This window comes from Schistocerca cancellata, chromosome 5, assembly GCF_023864275.1.
Source record: "Schistocerca cancellata isolate TAMUIC-IGC-003103 chromosome 5, iqSchCanc2.1, whole genome shotgun sequence".
In the NCBI taxonomy this organism is placed as follows: domain Eukaryota; kingdom Metazoa; phylum Arthropoda; class Insecta; order Orthoptera; family Acrididae; genus Schistocerca; species Schistocerca cancellata.
The window spans coordinates 826,934,687-826,954,973 of record NC_064630.1 but is presented as its reverse complement, the minus strand read 5'-3'; the positions used below and the strand labels follow the sequence as shown (position 1 = coordinate 826,954,973).

The window sequence follows — 20,287 nt, the reverse complement described above, 5'->3', positions numbered from 1 at the left end:
ATGTGCTTTGTACATGATGGATGTCGGGCACGTAGCTCGCGTGCGGTTGAAGCGGTATTGAATAGCATGTTTCATGACAGGTGGATTGGTCGTCGAAGCACTATACCATGGCCCGCTTGTTCACCGGATCTGATGTCCCCGAATGTCTTTCTTTGGGGAAAGTTGAAGGATATTTGCTATGGTGATCCAACGACAACGCGCCACAACATGCGTCAGCCATTGACAATGCATGTGCGAACATTACGGAAGGCGTACTACTCGCTGTTGAGAGGAATGTCGTTTCACGTGTTGCCAAATGCATTGAGGTTGACGGACATCATTTTGAACATTTATTCTATTAATGTCGTATTTACAGGGAATGACGCTGTAACAGCATGCTTTCTCAGAAATGATAAGTTCACAAACGTACATGTATCACATTGCAACAACCGAAATAAAATGTTCAAATGTATCTGCGTTCTGTATTTTAATTTAAAAAACCCACCTGTTGGCAACTTTTCGTCTAAAATTGTGAGCCATATGTTTGTGACTATTACCGCGCCATCTATCACAAAGCTAAAAAAGTGGTGCAACTAAAACATTCATATTTCTTTACGTACTACAGGAATATTAATAAAAATGGGGGTTGAGATTTGAAAAAACGCGGTTGATATCCGTTTGACCTATTGCAGTGCCATATAGAGGGCCAACTATAGCGGCCTCTGGTTTCTCCCTTCAAGCTAGACAAGTTTCGTTCTTTGTAGTTTTTTCGTGAGATATTTGGCCCGGTCACGATCAATGGACCACCCTGTATAGAGTGGGGTCCCTATCCATTATTCCTGTTCTCTCACAGCCCTACCGTTCCGCGAAAGAGGCTGGCGATTTTTGTGCGTCTACACTGAGAGATCGGGTTGCCGTCAGGCGCGTATATTACATAGGTACGGTGTCTGTTCTTTCTGAAATGCATGTCCGAAAGAACAGACACCTTACGTATATAATAACTCCTTCAGTTACACGGCAATGAATCGCTATTCACTGCGTCAAATCGCTAAGCACACGTCCTCGAAAATCCACGGGAAGCTTATCGGAACATATCATAGAACGGATATCAAATGGGCTGAGGCGTGAATGGAAACTTAGATTTAAGGGGGAGGCGTGCTGGAGTCGTCCGTGCAGCTGTACAGAGCCGCTGTGGCAGGATGGCGCAGTGGTTAGCCCATTTGCCTGGTGGGCAGCGAATCCTGGCCTCGGTACAAATTGTCAGTCATACCTGCAGTCTGAACATACACTCCTGGAAATGGAAAAAAGAACACATTGACACCGGTGTGTCAGACCCACCATACTTGCTCCGGACACTGCGAGAGGGCTGTACAAGCAATGATCACACGCACGGCACAGCGGACACACCAGGAACCGCGGTGTTGGCCGTCGAATGGCGCTAGCTGCGCAGCATTTGTGCACCGCCGCCGTCAGTGTCAGCCAGTTTGCCGTGGCATACGGAGCTCCATCGCAGTCTTTAACACTGGTAGCATGCCGCGACAGCGTGGACGTGAACCGTATGTGCAGTTGACGGACTTTGAGCGAGGGCGTATAGTGGGCATGCGGGAGGCCGGGTGGACGTACCGCCGAATTGCTCAACACGTGGGGCGTGAGGTCTCCACAGTACATCGATGTTGTCGCCAGTGGTCGGCGGAAGGTGCACGTGCCCGTCGACCTGGGACCGGACCGCAGCGACGCACGCATGCACGCCAAGACCGTAGGATCCTACGCAGTGCCGTAGGGGACCGCACTGCCACTTCCCAGCAAATTAGGGACACTGTTGCTCCTGGGGTATCGGCGAGGACCATTCGCAACCGTCTCCATGAAGCTGGGCTACGGTCCCGCACACCGTTAGGCCGTCTTCCGCTCACGCCCCAACATCGTGCAGCCCTACTCCAGTGGTTTCGCGACAGGCGTGAATGGAGGGACGAATGGAGACGTGTCGTCTTCAGCGATGAGAGTCGCTTCTGCCTTGGTGCCAATGATGGTCGTATGCGTGTTTGGCGCCGTGCAGGTGAGCGCCACAATCAGGACTGCATACGACCGAGGCACACAGGGCCAATACCCGGCATCATGGTGTGGGGAGCGATCTCCTACACTGGCCGTACACCACTGGTGATCGTCGAGGGGACACTGAATAGTGCACGGTACATCCAAACCGTCATCGAACCCATCGTTCTACCATTCCTAGACCGGCAAGGGAACTTGCTGTTCCAACAGGACAATGCACGTCCGCATGTATCCCGTGCCACCCAACGTGCTCTAGAAGGTGTAAGTCAACTACCCTGGCCAGCAAGATCTCCGGATCTGTCCCCCATTGAGCATGTTTGGGACTGGATGAAGCGTCGTCTCACGCGGTCTGCACGTCCAGCACGAACGCTGGTCCAACTGAGGCGCCAGGTGGAAATGGCATGGCAAGCCGTTCCACAGGACTACATCCAGCATCTCTACGATCGTCTCCATGGGAGAATAGCAGCCTGCATTGCTGCGAAAGGTGGATATACACTGTACTAGTGCCGACATTGTGCATGCTCTGTTGCCTGTGTCTATGTGCCTGTGGTTCTGTCAGTGTGATCATGTGATGTATCTGACCCCAGGAATGTGTCAATAAAGTTTCCCCTTGCTGGGACAATGAATTCACGGTGTCCTTATTTCAATTTCCAGGAGTGTATATACATTGTACACACTGAAGGAGCTCCGTTAGCAGATCCAAGTGAAAACTTTCTCGAGATAGACAGTCAACCTAGATTTAGTAGCAAGTACCGTATGTAAGCAGGCAGCGCTGACGGCAGGCTCACCTGCACGTGGCAGTGAGTGGGTCGTAGGCCCAGCCACTGTCGCACTCCACTCGTGTCGAGCTGCCGCCCGTTTTGATGCACATGTGGTACACGGTGCAGTCGTTGGGATCCGGGAAAGCGCCCACAGCGTTGCACGTGATGTTCGTGTGGGGCGGGCTGCACGTCGTAGTGTTGGTGGAGCACCGCCTCTCCTCGGCGCTGCACAGCGCCGGCGGGTCGCACGTCTCCAGGACGGTGGGCGCGATGGAGCCGCCCATGCACAGCAGCACCTGGCCGGCAGAGTCCGCCCGCGTAACGCTCTCTGTCCACCGTCACACACGAGTTTCACACTGTAATTTACAAGCCCCTATTAAAAAAGTGCCAAAATATGTCAAGTTTGCAGGACGTCTCTACGTAACCTATCTATTTCGACGAAATTTCTACATTCTATCCGTATATTTGTTCATTTATTTGCACACGGAAAAATTATAAGAGGTACAATGCAGCGATTTCTCGTAAATCGTCTCAGTGATACCGATGCTGACGGAAAATATCGTTATTTGCGGTATATCTGCTTTTCGGTAGACAAAAAAAGGCTGTTCCTGATTGGAAACAGGCTTTCAGGTTTGAGACAGGAAGCCGTTATAATTTAAATTTATTGGATGAGATATCTGTAGAAATTTTCTCAAGAATTTTGTTTAGCTATCAGTGGACAAATTTTAAGGTCGTACTTTATTTAAATAAAAAATATTTATAGGTCTGTTTAGTTACATAAACCTTTATTATTCCAGATTGAAATGTCCCCTTAGAAAAATTTGTGAATTACTGTGCTGATAAACCACTTACATTATTTGATTTTCAAACAGCTGAGCAACACTGAACGTACTCAGACATTTCTCTCTTTACTTATTCTGATCAAGACTAAACTGACAAACATTGTTTTTAGCGCAACGCAATCTGACTTTCAATAATCCCTACGGAAGAATGGCCCTGACTACCAATAACCTATACCTTTCATGAATCACTTACCTCACAAAAATCTTCGTTACTCGAACTACTGCAATACAGCGAGCGCCAATACTGCCAGCTAAATAAAAGACTCTAACTACTGAAGGCACTAACAGCTGATAGGCATACTTAGCAAATGAAAGATTTTGATAGAGAACAAACAATATATTTACCTTAATAGTGTTAAAAAGTCACTATATGTGTAAGTTCATGCAACTGCCCAACACTACAATAGCAAAAATTCCAGCGATGCAAACCAGCCACAGACTGCACACAGCACAGTCAGTGATTTTCATACAGAGCGCTACGTGGCGTCACCAACATAAAAATCTAAACAGCCTACTTACAAGATGTCCGACAGAAAAGAGGTTTTCTAAATTACAAATAGCACACGCAAATCAGCAAGATTAAAATTTTAAACTTATTGTTGATTTAACTAAATAAATATCAGTTCAAGGACCTTGGGTCAAAACATCGGTAGAGAAACTAAGTTTGTTTGCCCCTTTCCTTCAACCATTTGTCTAATTCCATCACGAGAATAGCTTTTAAACTGCTGGTCAACCTTAATTTTGGAGGGCATGCATTTACTGACTGTAGGAAACAATTCGCTTGTGATTCTGACTCTGACATACGTTTCTGCCTGAAATTCTCTTGACACGCGCTCTAAATATTACGAGTTGCCAGTACTTTCCACCTCCATAGCAGTCAGCAAGGACGGAAACTCAGACATAGAAACAAGAATGCTGCTGCCAATATTTAACAAAGCAAAAATTGTTCCGTCATGTTGAAAAGCGTTCATTGGTCCGCTTCATGAAGGCTCACTGAATACAGCACCTGTGCATCACGATTGTGGCGGACTGTGGAATCTGCCGCGCTAAATTCGTCTCCTGGCAAGACTGCCGTGATTCAGTCGTTCATCATGGTTACGAAACCAGCAGGCGGGAAAGCTGACATGCAGAAGAAAAATGGCTCTGAGCACTGTGGGACTCAACTTCTGAGGTCATTGGTCGACATGTAGAAGAATGCGGAAGAAACGAGTCAGTCCTCACATTAATTTTAATGTTTATACCCTTCTGCCGTAGAAACAGGAACAGGTTGCAGGCGGCCGTTCTTCCATGCTTTCCTGCCGGGATCCATGTTAGATCAAACAGTAACGTTTCACTTTATTGTTTTTGTTGTGCTTTTCAGTCCAGAGACTAGTATGTTGCAAGTCTCCATGCTACTTTATCCTGTGCAAGCTTCTTCATCTCCCAGGACCTACATCCTTCTAAATCTGCTTTGTGTATTCATCCCTTGGTCTCCCTCTGCGGTTTTTACAATACTAAATGATGATCACTGGATGCCTCAGAACATGTCCTACCAAACGATCCCTTCTGCTAATCAAGTAGTGCCACAAATTCTCTTTTCCCCAAGTCTGTTCAGTACCTCCTCATTAGTTACGTTATGTTTCACTTAGCCTATCGTAAGTCAACCGAATTCAAACACGCTAGATTATTGATATGCATGCTTTCAATTAGCTTACTCAACCGAGAGACATTTTAGATGACTAACAGGCTACTTTCAGTTGACGATATTCCTGTAAGGATTTTACCTTCACGCATTTTAGGCAACGGAACGACACTATACTTTCACTTAGTTCACCCTACCAGGACGTGTATTAAATGCATAATACTGCACTTTCGGTTGCCGACTTCTCTGCTCAGGACAGCGATTTCGCCGGAGTCTTTTGTAAAGGAGAATTATTTTAAAGACGTTCAAAAAATTCTGTGACCTGAACAAGAAATTAGATGATCATGTTAAGACCTTAATTGAGGGACAAGGAGCACTAAGAAAAGAGCTAGGTCAGAAACTGGAACGGAGACTCAACATTTGCAGAAATCCGAGCTATCCGTCCATCGGCGTCAGGGACGTCGGAAGTCGTGTACTGCAATATACAGCAGGAGCAAGGAATGTGTGGACAAACGCGGCAAGGAATACGCGGAACCTTACAGCCAGTGCGGAAACGCGTCTCGATATTCATGTTATAACCCCTCTTTTAATTAAGAACAATATTATCAGGCTTATTCTCAATAGGGGAGAGGTGATCGATTACATCGGAATAAATTAATAACATTGAACAAGTTTTAATTAAAATTATCGATATTTAACCTCTCATCAGAATAACGCCCGCAGCAAAGTAGTGCTTCAGGGAAATCGAAGAGGGCTTAACGGGGATACTTTTTCTTCTAAATTCTACTACATAAACCATGCGCGGGTATTGTCACTTCTCGTGTCTTGTTTTCTGCGCTCTGAATAAGTCTACGTAGCTGCGGCGTGCGGTATATCGGGCATTTCCTTGTGAAATGCTACCGAAGGGATCAGGTCACATCCGTTAAACTGCAAGAAAATTGACTAAGTTAGCTTTTACGGAACAGAGTTTTGCATAAGGTCACAGAATAATAATATCTGAGGAATTGTATGCGGAAGAGAAAGTAGCGTTCATTATTAAATTCTACTACTTGCCGAATAACTGATAATAAGATCTGTGGACTATACGAAGGTACGTTAAGTTGAATATGAGAACGGAACTGGACACTTGGCTTTGTGGAAGTGAAAGCCTACGAAGTTTGAATGACTGTATCGATGGATAGTAATGAACCATAGTCCTTGCTATAATATCTTTGGGTGACGAACTACAAAAACCACGGACATTTTAGTTGCCGTAATTGCTTAGAGTAATTGGAGGATAAACCCTCCTTTTCTCTTTATGCAAAACACAATCATTCATGATCATTTAATTATTATTGAATGTTGATAATAAGAAACTAAAGTGATTTCCGTAACTGCGTGTGTATTAGTAATAACTAACACCGAAAGACGTTACTAACTATCTTGTCTTCGGTAAAGCAGCAACAAATGAAGGGTGATCGACTGAGCAAAAAGTTAACATTAATTATCATGAAAACCAGAAATTGAGCAGCGCGGGATTAACCGTGCGGTCTTTGGCGCCTTCCCACGGTTCGCGCGGCTCACCCCGTCGGATGTTTGAGTTCTCCCTAGGGCATCGGTGTGTGTGTGTGTGTGTGTTGTCTTAGCGTAAGTTAGTTTCAGTTAGATTCAGTAGTGTGTAAGCCTAAGGACCGATGGCCTCAGCAGTTTGGTACAATAGGAACTTACCACAAATTTCGAAAATTTCCGAATTTTAGTCGCCGTTACAATGAAGATGTTTGTGGCTGCTGCATCTGAGGCACACGTATAACGAACAGTTGGACATATACGGTACGTAACAACATCAGTATCGAACGTCAGATAAATCGACGCCAAAAGATCGCCGGAGGGCGGCTACAGTGTCCACGCTAGCAGAAAGTCGCTGCACCGCAGAACCTCGCGAAGAGGGTGACATAACACCCCACAAGCGTCCAGAGTGTGGATGAATCTGTCGCTGCCGAAACCCGCAGCTCCGTAGTATTCATGATGAGAATAACTCAAGCGAAATAACGATTCGTGTAACAGGCGTAGTGATAGTAGAAGATAAAGTGTGAGAATCACTATCGCAAGGAGATGCATGCATGCAAACAGCGGTGAACAAAGACAGAAAAGCTGTAACGTGTATGATGAAAGAGAAGATTACTTTGTATCACTGCAAGGGGCAAAGACTGTAACAGTCAAACAGTTCCACAGACGTTCAGAATGAGGTTAACGCAGGCGAGATAGGCGTTCATGTAACGAACAAAACGGGACCTGGAAGATAAAGTGCGGAAAGAACCACTGCAGAAAGATGCATGCATTCTGTTAATAATGAGGCTGAAAGGCAGAGTTTAGTGTGTACAACCCATCAGAAAGATGTCACGACACTGCAGAAACCACAGGCGCTGACAGACGAAATTCGTAACAGTTCTATTGAGGTTCTCGATGTTTTGCGTCCGCCGACAGTCAGCCGCAACAACATGGGTAACATGGCACCTTGACAGCGACCACACCACATATTCGAGAGTGGGCTTCTTGCACGTTTAAAATCAAAAAATTCAACGAGGCGCTCTTGCAGCTTTTACGCTGTTCCGTGATGTGCAGAAAGAGGCGACAGACGAAGGGGCATACAAAAGTAAGGCAGAGAGCTCGCGAAAGAGGCGTGAGAGCTGCTTCCGCAAGGACGGCCGGCGTCGTCAAAAAACGGCGTCTGGTCGAAGGTGTGAGTTCTTCGGAGAGACGAGAAGCAAGACTCAGATGCTGGCTCCGTCACTAAGACTTGTGTGCAGAACTGACTACTTGGTGATAGCATTTTAGTGGGAAAAGGGGAGTGATGTGATGTGTAGTTTTGTAAATGTTTTCCTCTTCCTGTATAGAGGTGCAAAGAGGTAGGTATTTAAGAGACATGATGTACGTGCATAAAGGTTAGGGATGTATACTGGTAGAGGCATGTTCGTGAATGGCAGACAGAAAGTGTCGGTCGCATTGCAGTTAAGCGTTTATTGCTGGTAGTATGTTTCCTGTGATAGAGGTAGAGACATGTTTCCTGTGACTGAGGTAAAGACATACAATTCCTGGAGGAGTATAAGAGCCTTAGTCGTCATTGTTAGCACGCTTGTTGTAAGAGTGTGTTAGGGAAGTTGCCATTGGAAAGAGGGAGAGCGAATATCCACATGAAGTTAACGAAGTTAAATAATTCGACTCATCAGTTCTACGAGGGAAAGGAATAATTACAAAATGGACCTGATGTGTAGGCGGCTACAAGGATGTATAACTACTCTACAAAATGGTTTCTCCAATCTGCAGCGGTATTGTAAGATTGTTTGTGGCGAAAGACGAAACTTTGTGGCTGGATTAAGTGGTGTATGATGTGGATTGACGAATTCCCTACAATGTTTGTTGTAAGTGTGTGTTACGGAAGTTGTCATTTGAGAGAGGTAGAGTGAACATAACGAAATTAAATAATTCGAGTCATCAGTTCTGAGAGGGAAAGGAATAATTAAAAATTGGACCTAATGTGTAGGCTGTCACAAGGATGAATAACTACTTTACAGAATGGTTTCTCCAATCTGCAGCAGTGTTGTAAGATTGTTTGTGGCGAAAGACGAAACTTTGTTTGCGGCTGAATTAAGTAGATATAATGTGAACTGACGAATTCCCTACAATGCTGAAGAAGACCTCTGTGATTTGGATTACCCTGAAGACATAGTAAGAGTTATAATCACGATAAGTGTTTTCCTCACAAATGGAAATTGTTGCGGAAAGATGCTGTTTCTGATAATTCTTGATTACAGTAGGCAGTAGTCTGGAAGATTGTTCTGTACTCTGACTTGTCCTAGAAAGTTGATGTTGATACCGAAGGCACTATAGAATATGTTCTCGAGATTATTTGAGATGATTTTGTGGAAGAATTTTGCTACTGCTGGTGGAATTACAGTCTACGTTGCAAAAGCTTTTTAGAGGATTTTCTTTCTTTTTTTGTGGAAGTATTTAGCTGGTGCTGAATGCATTACAGCCCATTTGAGATGTTGTAGATTTACTCCGTCCATTTGGCAGAGGATGTTTTCATTGATTGCTGATAGGATGCCCGGGTTCCCGGGTTCGATTCCCGGCGGGGTCAGGGCTTTTCTCTGCCTCGTGATGACTGGGTGTTGTGTGATGTCCTTAGGTTAGTTAGGTTTAAGTAGTTCTAAGTTCTAGGGGACTAATGACCATAGATGTTAAGTCCCATAGTGCTCAGAGCCATTTGAACCATTTTTTTCTGATAGGATTCAGGAGAGCACAGTAATTTGTTAAGGGCGAAGCACCTCACTTGTCATTCAGACTGTATTATGATAAAATATTTTATGTCAATTGGAAATTTGAAATAGTGTCAATGTGAATCTGCTTGGAAGGACGGACCACACTACGTTACTGATGTTTTTGTTAAATGCAATAGAGCTCCCACATGAATAATTATGGCAACTCTTTGGAAAACAGTGGATGATTCAGGAATGAGATGGATCGAGGAATATATATGTATAAATATTTTTGGACTACGGCGTCGTAATGGTAACTGTTGTGAAAGTTACGGTGTGTACTGCCTGGGCAAAGGATGCTTCGGTACTCATTTCTACACTCCTGGAAATGGAAAAAAGAACACATTGACACCGGTGTGTCAGACCCACCATACTTGCTCCGGACACTGCGAGAGGGCTGTACAAGCAATGATCACACGCACGGCACAGCGGACACACCAGGAACCGCGGTGTTGGCCGTCGAATGGCGCTAGCTGCGAAGCATTTGTGCACCGCCGCCGTCAGTGTCAGCCAGTTTGCCGTGGCATACGGAGCTCCATCGCAGTCTTTAACACTGGTAGCATGCCGCGACAGCGTGGACGTGAACCGTATGTGCAGTTGACGGACTTTGAGCGAGGGCGTATAGTGGGCATGCGGGAGGCCGGGTGGACGTACCGCCGAATTGCTCAACACGTGGGGCGTGAGGTCTCCACAGTACATCGATGTTGTCGCCAGTGGTCGGCAGAAGGTGCACGTGCCCGTCGACCTGGGACCGGACCGCAGCGACGCACGGATGCACGCCAAGACCGTAGGATCCTACGCAGTGCCGTAGGGGACCGCACCGCCACTTCCCAGCAAATTAGGAACACTGTTGCTCCTGGGGTATCGGCGAGGACCATTCGCAACCGTCTCCATGAAGCTGGGCTACGGTCCCGCACACCGTTAGGCCGTCTTCCGCTCACGCCCCAACATCGTGCAGCCCGCCTCCAGTGGTGTCGCGACAGGCGTGAATGGAGGGACGAATGGAGACGTGTCGTCTTCAGCGATGAGAGTCGCTTCTGCCTTGGTGCCAATGATGGTCGTATGCGTGTTTGGCGCCGTGCAGGTGAGCGCCACAATCAGGACTGCATACGACCGAGGCACACAGGGCCAACACCCGGCATCATGGTGTGGGGAGCGATCTCCTACACTGGCCGTACACCACTGGTGATCGTCGAGGGGACACTGAATAGTGCACGGTACATCCAAACCGTCATCGAACCCATCGTTCTACCATTCCTAGACCGGCAAGGGAACTTGCTGTTCCAACAGGACAATGCACGTCCGCATGTATCCCGTGCCACCCAACGTGCTCTAGAAGGTGTAAGTCAACTACCCTGGCCAGCAAGATCTCCGGATCTGTCCCCCATTGAGCATGTTTGGGACTGGATGAAGCGTCGTCTCACGCGGTCTGCACGTCCAGCACGAACGCTGGTCCAACTGAGGCGCCAGGTGGAAATGGCATGGCAAGCCGTTCCACAGGACTACATCCAGCATCTCTACGATCGTCTCCATGGGAGAATAGCAGCCTGCATTGCTGCGAAAGGTGGATATACACTGTACTAGTGCCGACATTGTGCATGCTCTGTTGCCTGTGTCTATGTGCCTGTGGTTCTGTCAGTGTGATCATGTGATGTATCTGACCCCAGGAATGTGTCAATAAAGTTTCCCCTTCCTGGGACAATGAATTCACAGTGTTCTTATTTCAATTTCCAGGAGTGTATTTTCATTTCAGTATGGGGCATTTATTTTACAGCTTCATTGGTTCACGGGCTTCAAGTCGGATAATGTTGTGGAAGTTGCACAATATTTCAACGAGACAGCTTCAGTAAGCGCCGGCAGATGACGAGCAGCTATCTACTCGAAATACTGTACTACTTCCAAAACTGTATCCGATGCGACGCCCGCGAAGCAATGAAGCAGTTACTGTGCCGGGAAAGTCTCAAACAGCACATTTATTTTTCTGTTTCAAGACGTTATGAGATGGATCCAGTGGTGAGAGATTTTGAACGTAGTGTGTCTTGCTTTTTTCTCAGAGAAGAGCGTGTCTGATGCACACATTGGTTGATGGAGCAGAGTGTTGGTCTTTGCGTACGAGGATTCGCTGTTTAGCGGTGTGATGAATGTCTCTGTGGATTTGAGATAATATTCTACTTTTTATATGGTTGGTTATACTTGCCTCTCTGTGTTCAGATTTTGATGTTTCATGAGTGGAATCACTTCGGAGAAAATTGTGTACTTATCTGGTACTGATACGTGTTTGTCTTATATTTGTCATGGCCTTGACTCCATTCTTTATCTTTCTCGTATGTTCCGGAGCCCCTTTCTCTTTTGTTCGATTAAGCGCTAAGATTGTGATTAGGAAGCACTTATCCTGCGTGTGTGTGGTAACTGTGGGTACGGAGCCCGTGTCTGTGGACATCAGGCCGATGTGTGTTGCGTCGCTGCTAGGCGGTATTCTCGTGCAGCCACCAGCACAAAGGCGGAAGGGTACGTCAGTTTTTGGGTCAAAATCTTTCTCAGTGAGTTTGCTGGGCCTTTTCAGCATAAAGCGTGGTGGCACCCAAACGCATTACCATTGAACCACTGCGCGCCAATCGGTCACAAATTTACACCCTGTGAGGAACCTAAAATTGTTCAAGGTGTAAAAAGACATGTGTGGTATTCCCCCACCATTTCGTGTTATGTCATCTTTGTGCTCCTGTCGATATACCCTACGGGCCATTAAAATTGCAACACCAAGAAGAAATGCAGATGATAAACGGGTATTCATTGGACAAATATATTATACTAGAACTGACATGTTATTGCATTTCCACGCAATTTGGGTGAATAGATCCCGAGAAATCAATACCCAGAACAACCACCACTAGCCTTAATAAGGCCTTGATACGCCTGGGCATGAGTCAAACATGCAGCTTCAACACGACACCACAGTTCATCAAGAGTAGTGACTGGCGTATTGTGACGACCCAGTTGCTCGGCCACCATTACCCAGACGTTTATAAATTGGTGAGAGATCTGGAGAAAGTGCTGGCCAAGGCAACAGTCAAACATTTTCTGTATCCAGAAAGGCCCGTACAGGCCCTGCAACATGGGGTCGTGCATTATCCTGCTGAAATGTAGGTTTTCGCAGGGATCGAATGAAGGGTAGAGCCACGGGTTGTAACACATCTGAAATGTAACGTCCACTGTTCAAAGTGCCGTCAATGTGAACCAGAGGTGACCGAGACGTGTAACCAATGGCACCCCATACCATCACGCCGGGTGATACGTCAGTATGGCGATGACGAATACACGCTTCCAATGTGCGTTCACCGCGATGTCGCCAAACACGGATGCGACCATCATGATGCTGTCTCTGATGCAGCGTCAAGGGTAACCGCAGTCACGGTCTCCGAGCCGATAGTCCATGCTGCTGCAAACGTCGTCGAACTGTTCGTGCAGATGGTTGTTGTCTTGCAAACGTCCCCATCTGTTGATTCAGGGATCGAGACGTGGCTGCACGATCCGTTACAGCCATGTGGATAAGATGCCTGTCATCTCGACTACTAGTGATACGAGGCCGTTGGGATCCAGCACGGCGTTCCGTATTACCCTCCTGATCCCACCGATTCCATATTCTGCTAACAGTCATTGGATCTCGACCAACGCGAGCAGCAATGTAGCGATACGATAAACCGCAATAGCGATAGGCTACAATCCGACCTTTATCAAAGTCGGAAACGTGATGGTTCGCATTTCTCCTCCTTACACGAGGCATCATAACAACGTTTCACCAGGCAACGCTAGTCAACTGCTGTTTGTGTATGAGAAATCGGTTGGAAACTTTCCTCATGTCAACACGTTGTAGGTGTCGCCACCGGCGCCAACCTTGTGTGAATGCTCTGAAAAGCTAATCATTTGCAAAGCACAGCATCTTCTTCTTGTCGGTTAAATTTCGCGTCTGTAGCACGTCATCTTCGTGGTGTAGCAATTTGAAAGACTAGTAGTGTAGTATCAATTTACGAATATGATGAAAAGAACACATTGATCCAGCAGGGTACCGAGCGCGAATGCCCTGCTTCCTGGACTCGGGTAGGCACGCCGGCCCCGGATCGAATTAACGACGAGGGCCAGTATGCCAGCCAGCCTGGATGTGGTTTTTAGGCGGTTTTCCACATCCTGCTAGGTGAATACCAGGCTGGTCCCCACGTTCCGCCTCATTTACACAACTCGCAGACATTTGAAACACGTTCGCACTATTCCATGGCTTACACTAGGGCACCTGGCCACCCTCTGCAACTAACACAGCCAAATGAATAGTGACACGACCGACCCGGCACTGTCGCGGGAATAAGACCCCAAGGAAAAGGTCATCATGAATGAAAAGGATACATTGCTACTCACCATAGAGATGACACGTTCAGCAGCAGACGGGCACAGCAAAAAGACTGTTACACATTAAAAGCCTCCTTCAGCTACGGCCAGAGATAGCTGTCATGTGTGCATGAAGTGTTCCTTCTCGTGTGAATGTGTGAGTAGTTTTCTTTCCTGAAGAAGGCCTTCAATGTAAACAACCTTTGACTGTGCCTGTCTGTTACACAATGTTTTGTCTTTACGGCGTGTAGCAATCCATCCTTTACATAACATTGTTGCTATTCCAACGTGGACTTTTCTTTGTTTGAGTGTGCGAATACAGGCATTTACAATATATTGACATATCACTACCATCTACAAGGTAGCAGTGGTAAAAGACAGCGACTGAATGTTTATCTACAAATTGAACAAGAAAAAAAAGGCTCTGAGCAGTATTGGACTTAACATTTGAGGTCAGTCCCCTAGGTTTAGAACTACTTGAACCTAACTAACCTAAGGACATCACACACATCCATGCCCGAGGCAGGATTCGAACCTGCAACTGTAGCAGGAGCGCGGTTCCGGACTGAAGCGCCTAGAACCGCTCGGCCACAGCGGACGGCAATTGAACAAAAGCCAGACTGCAGTTGTAAGAGTGAAAATAGAGGAAAGTGAGGCATTACTTCAGAAGTAGGTCTGAGATTACTGTATTTATCCCAGATGTTATTCATTCTGTTTGCAAAGCAATGAAAGAACCGATGGATAAGTTCGTAAATGGTATTAAAATTCAGAGAGAGGACATAAAAATTTTAAGATTTGTCTATGATACATAAAAACTTGGAAGACAGTCTAAAGTTGTCGATTGGGCCTTAAGAAAAGGTTATAAGATGAATATAGTATAGTACAGTCGAATTACGTAAGATGGCGCTGAGAGAATTAGAGATCCTGAACACAGTAGACTTCTGCTGTTTGAGAAGCAAATTAACTGCCGCTAACAGAAGTGAAGGGAATAAAAATTTGAGGCTGGGAATATAAAGAGCAGCTTTTCTGTAGAACGTGTTAACATCGAGTATAAATTTAAAGATCCAATACAAAATTAAGATTGGAAAATACTTTCCTGTGAGTATTTGCCTGGAGTGCAGCTCCGTCTGAAAGGGAAATGTGGACCCCGGGCAGGTCAGAGAAGAGAACAGAAGGCTTTGCTTTATGGTGCTGCAGAAGATAGCTAAAGGGTAGATTGAATAACTAATGAAGGGGGACTGAAAGGAAATTTAATTCACAAATGAGGGATTTATTAATTGGACAAACTGTGACGCAATAAGGTTGGTTTTTGTTTGGTTTGTTCTGGGGGAGGAGACCAGACAACGAGGTTGGTTGGTTGAAATGGCTCTGAGCGCTATGGGACTTAACTTCTGAGGTCATCAGTCCCCTAGAACTACTTAAACCTAAGTAACCTAAGGACATCACACGCATCCATGCCCGAGGCAGGTGTCGAACCTGCGACCGTAGCGGTCGCGAGGTTCCAGACTGTAGCGCCTAGAACCGCTCGGCCACTCTGGCCGGCGACAACGAGGTCATCGGTCTCATAGCATTAGGGAAGGAAGTCGGCCGTGCTCTGTCAAAGAAACAATCCCGGCATTTGCCTGGAGCGATTTAGGGAAATCACGGAAAACCTAAATCAGGATGGCCGGACGCGAGATTGAACCGTCGTCCTCCCGAATGCGAGTCCAGTGTGCTGACCACTGCGCCACCTCGCTCGGTAACGCAATAAGGAATATTTAGATTGATCGTGTAAAGGATAGGGAGAATAACTGTAGAGCAGACGAAGATTTGAATGCAATAGTCAATTTCAGCTGGCTGCGAGGGACAAGGTGTACGTCCATACAGCTGCATCGAACTATTCTTCAGTCTAAAGACCCCAATTGTCATCGTCTAGTTGAGAGCTAATGATACGCTAGTAGGAAATGAGTTATAGAAACCTCTAATCACATGAAACTTCCTGGCAGATTAAAACTGCGTGCCAGGTTGTGACTCGAACCTCGACCCTTTACGTTGCTACATAGGATAACATTGTTGTTGCTTACAACGACTTGGCACCGACATTCTGGACTTTAGTGGACTTTGGCTCGGCACAGTCGGATTGAGATTCCACTTGCCGTCGTTTCAAGGCATTGAATAAATTAATTGATCACAAGGCTGCTAATGCGGCCACCACGAATAGTTCTTCTTCCCCACCGTCTTTACCTCACAGTAACCCTTCCACCCTACATGGATGTGTTCCAGTCTCTGTCTGCCTCAACAGTTTCTTTCCCCTCTCTAGCACCACGGAGGCTATCCCATGATGTTTCACCACATGTCCTCCCATCCCGTCCCTCCGTGTCAGTGGATTTCGTATTATGTTCTTCCCTTCGCCTATTCTACGCACAACCTCCTAATGCCTTACCTTATAAATCCACGTAATTTTCAGTACTCTTGTACAGCAGAAAATGTCAAACGCTTAGATTCTCTTCTTTTTCGGTATTCCCAAGTGACTCGCTATCGTGTGCTTCAGCGGCACATCCCCGGTAGCTGCCTCAGCTGGAGCGGTGGGCCGCCCCCGCAGGCCTCAGAAAGGAGAGTGGGGCGGCTTCCGTCGCAGACTTCAGGCGTATAATGTCACGGATGTTGTGCCGCACCGTCTCTCCCTATCCGTTGCCGCCCCTGCACGAGCGCAAAATATTTTTGTCTTAGAAGCCTTTGAAGCGCTGGTTTTTCAAACAGACGACAAATGTATTCTCTTCGACACTTTGGAGGCGTTGCGTGACGAATTTTCTTCTCTCTTTGGTGCTGGCATGGAATAGCTCCTGCTTGGATGACACAGTTTTAGGGGGCCGTACAGAACAATTTGCCACTCTATGCCTATTCGTCTCGAAACTTCAGCAGTATCGCCCAAAGTGGAATTTAGATAAATGTGAATTCTTCCAATCTCAAGTGAAATATCTACTTGTATGTCACATCTTTAGCAAACAGAGGCTTAGAAGCGACGCCGAAATACACTACGCGCCAAAAGTATCTGGACACTCCCAAAAACATACTTTTTTCATGTGACGCGCATTGTGCTGCCACCTACTGCCAGGTACTCCATATCAGCGACCTCAGTAGTCATTAGACATCGTGAGAGCAGAATGGGGCGCTCCGCGGAACTCACGAACTTCGAACATCGTCAGGTGACTGGGTGTCACTTGTGTCATACATCTGTACGCGAGATTTACACACTCCTAAACATCCGTAGGTCCACTGTTTCCGATGTGATAGTGAAGTGGAAACTTGAAGGGAAACGTTCAGCACAAACGTGTACAGGCCGACCCCGTCTGTTGACTCACAGAGACCGCCGACAGTTGAAGAGGGTCGTAATGGGCCGCGCTTGTGACCGAGCGGTTTTAGGCGTTTCAGTCCGGAAACGCGCTGATGCTACAATCGCGGGTTCGAATCCTGCCTCGGGCATGGATGTGTGTGATGTCCTTAGGTTAGTTAGGTTTAAATAGTTCTAAGTCTAGGGGACTGATGATCTCAGATATTTAGTCCCATAGTGCTCAGAGCTAAGGAAAGGGTCGTAATGTGTAATAGGCATCTATCCAGACCATCACACAGGAATTCCAAACTACACCAGGACCCACTGCAAGTACTATGAGAGTTAGGCAGGAGGCGAGAAAACTTCGATTTTTCGTCGAGCGGCTGCTCATAAGACACACATCACGGTGATAAATGCCAAACGACGCCTCGCTTTGTGTAAGGAGCGCAGACGTTGGACAATTGAACAGTGGAAAAATGTAGTGTGGCGTGACGAGCACTGTACACAATGCGGCGATCGGATGGCAGGGTGTAGGTAAGGTGAATGCCCCGGGGAATGTCATCTGCCAGAGTGTGTTGTGCCAACACTAAAATTCGGAGGCCGTGGCGTTATGGCGTGGTCGTGTTTTTCATGGAAGGAGCTTGCCGCCCTTGTTGTTTTGTGTGGCGCTTTCACAGCAAAGTCGTACATTGACGTTTTAAGCACCTTCTTGCTTCCCACTGTTTAACAGCAATGCGAGGATGGCGATTGCATCCTTCAACACGATCGAGCACCTGTTCATAATGCACGGCCTGTGGCGGAGTGGTTACACGACAATAACATCCCTGTAATGGACTGGCCTACACAGAGTTCTGGCCTGGCCTGAATCCTTTGGGATGTTTTGGAACGCCAACTTCGTGCTAACCCTCACCGACCAACATCGATACGTCTCGTCAGTGCAATACTCCGTGAAGAAACCTTCAGCACCTGACTGAACGTATGCCTGCGCGAGTGGAAGCTGTCATTAAGGCTAAGGGTGGGAATTTCAGTATTACTGATGGAGGGCACCACGAAGTTGTAAGTCATTTTCAGCCAGGTGTCCGGATACTTTTGATCACATAGTGTATGTGGAAGCCATTACTCACTGAGCTACACCAACAACCCGGAGAATCTATTAAGTCTTCTTTGGAAAAGTAAAGTACCGTTCCAAGTGCATAACGCAGGTATCTGAGACTGATAAATATTTAAATAATTTACATAAAAATGAGCATCAGTCGCTTGGTTTCGACTTCCGCCTCTCACGCAGCATTCGAAGACTAAAAACAGCGCCTCGAAAGGTTCCACTCCTAGCTACTCTAGATACCGCCAGACCTTTCATCCTATCTGTGGTGTCACCGCCAGACACCACACTTGCTAGGTGGTAGCCTTTAAATCGGTCGCGGTCCGTTAGTATACGTCGGACCCGCGTGTCGCCACTGTCAGTGATTGCAGACCGAGCGCCGCCACACGGCAGGTCTAGAGAGACGTCCTGGCACTCGGCCCAGTTGTACAGACGACTTTGCTAGCGAAGCTACACTGACAAATACGCTCTCATTTGCCGAGACGATAGTTAGCATAGCCTTCAGCCACGTCATTTGCTGCGACCTGGCGAGGCGCCATTACCAGTTTATATTGAGGTTGTAATTATGTACCATCAAGAGCGATGTTCACCAATTGTGGATTGGAGTTGAGTATTCCAGAAGCTATGTATTATTTTTGGCTACTATAATTCCTTGTCATTTTCCAGACCTCACGCCGGCCTGCGTGAGCTTGGGCGCGTGCCTTTCGGCTTCCTCCAAACTCCGTGAATTGGCTCCTGCCAATTCACAACACTATCCACCGAAGAATCACAAAATGACGTAGAAGTAGTTCTCTCCCATGAGAGCCATCTGCTGTTACGCACAAAGCCTTCCACGCCGCGCATTCGTGCGCACGATGTCTGTCTGCTAGGGCAATGGATTTCTGGGTGCGGACCTGCCCAGTAGTACAGTCCCTTTGGCTTGTGATAGCGAAATGGGCACATCCATCAGACTTCGTCATACCGTGGTTAGATTTTTGCTGACTTTCCGTATTTTCACTCTCTTTTCGTGGTTGTTCGTTACCAAGCTTCCACATTATGGAGCATTAGATTTATTTCTGTGATACATTTTGGAGTGGGTTTTAAATCAGGAAACGTTAGGTCTCTCTTTGCATGTTCAACTTATTTGGAACACGTAGATATCAATACCCAACTTCCAGGAAGTCGTCAAAGATTTCGAGACTTTATCTCATCGCCCTTCCAGTCGCAGAGTAATGTTTGAGGGCTTAACACTAATTTGTGGCGATTTTTAAAACACGACTCATTGCTGACTGAACTGCGTGTGCACAAGAAGAAATTCATCCTGTAACGAAACACTGATCACCACACAGGGTTTTTACGGATTACTGTCACTCCCGCTGGTGTTTGTTCAAGTTAACCCGTCACATGTTCCACACCTCCACATGCTCTCACTGAAGAACCACTCTCTTGTGAAGTGTCACATTCATTTTAATTACATTTAAGGCTGTGAGGAAATATCCTACCTTGAGCAGATTTGCAGCTTTATTAAACAAAATTTTCAGACATGCTGGTAAGTTTGTGCTGCCGTTGAAGCTCGAGACTCGAGCCTTCAGAGACGGGACACCGAGGCAGTTCCTGCTACCACACGAGCTCAGGGTTTTCAGATTATTACCAGATGATGTAGTGCGCAGATTGCAGAAACATCTGCACTGCGTGACGTGCAATTGCTTTAGATACATAGTTAGTAACTACATGAAGTCTAGAGTCACGACAGTGAGGTGTGAACAACACATTGCTTATGCCTCTAAAACTCGCCGTTATTTTTGGGATTAAAAAACACCACATCTTCTAATATGGAACCAAATTTCACTTAATCGAATACCAGAATCCACTCCTTGCTCGTTTTGGATATAAATCCAAGTTGCCTGACAAAATATTCCAACACTGAGCAGATTTACAGCTTTATCAAACAAAATTTTCAGACATACTGGTAAGT

At 46.5% G+C, this 20,287-nt stretch overlaps 1 protein-coding gene across 1 annotated transcript in view; it reads right to left on the bottom strand.

Annotated features, from left to right (window-relative positions):
* Window positions 1-20,287, bottom strand: part of LOC126188822 (mucin-2-like) — an 86,160-nt gene that overhangs the window by 54,583 nt on the left and 11,290 nt on the right. Inside the window, exon 3 of the mRNA XM_049930435.1 lies at window positions 2,817-3,085. Coding sequence (XP_049786392.1) covers window positions 2,817-3,085 — 269 coding nt within the window. The remainder of the gene's footprint in view (window positions 1-2,816; window positions 3,086-20,287) is intronic.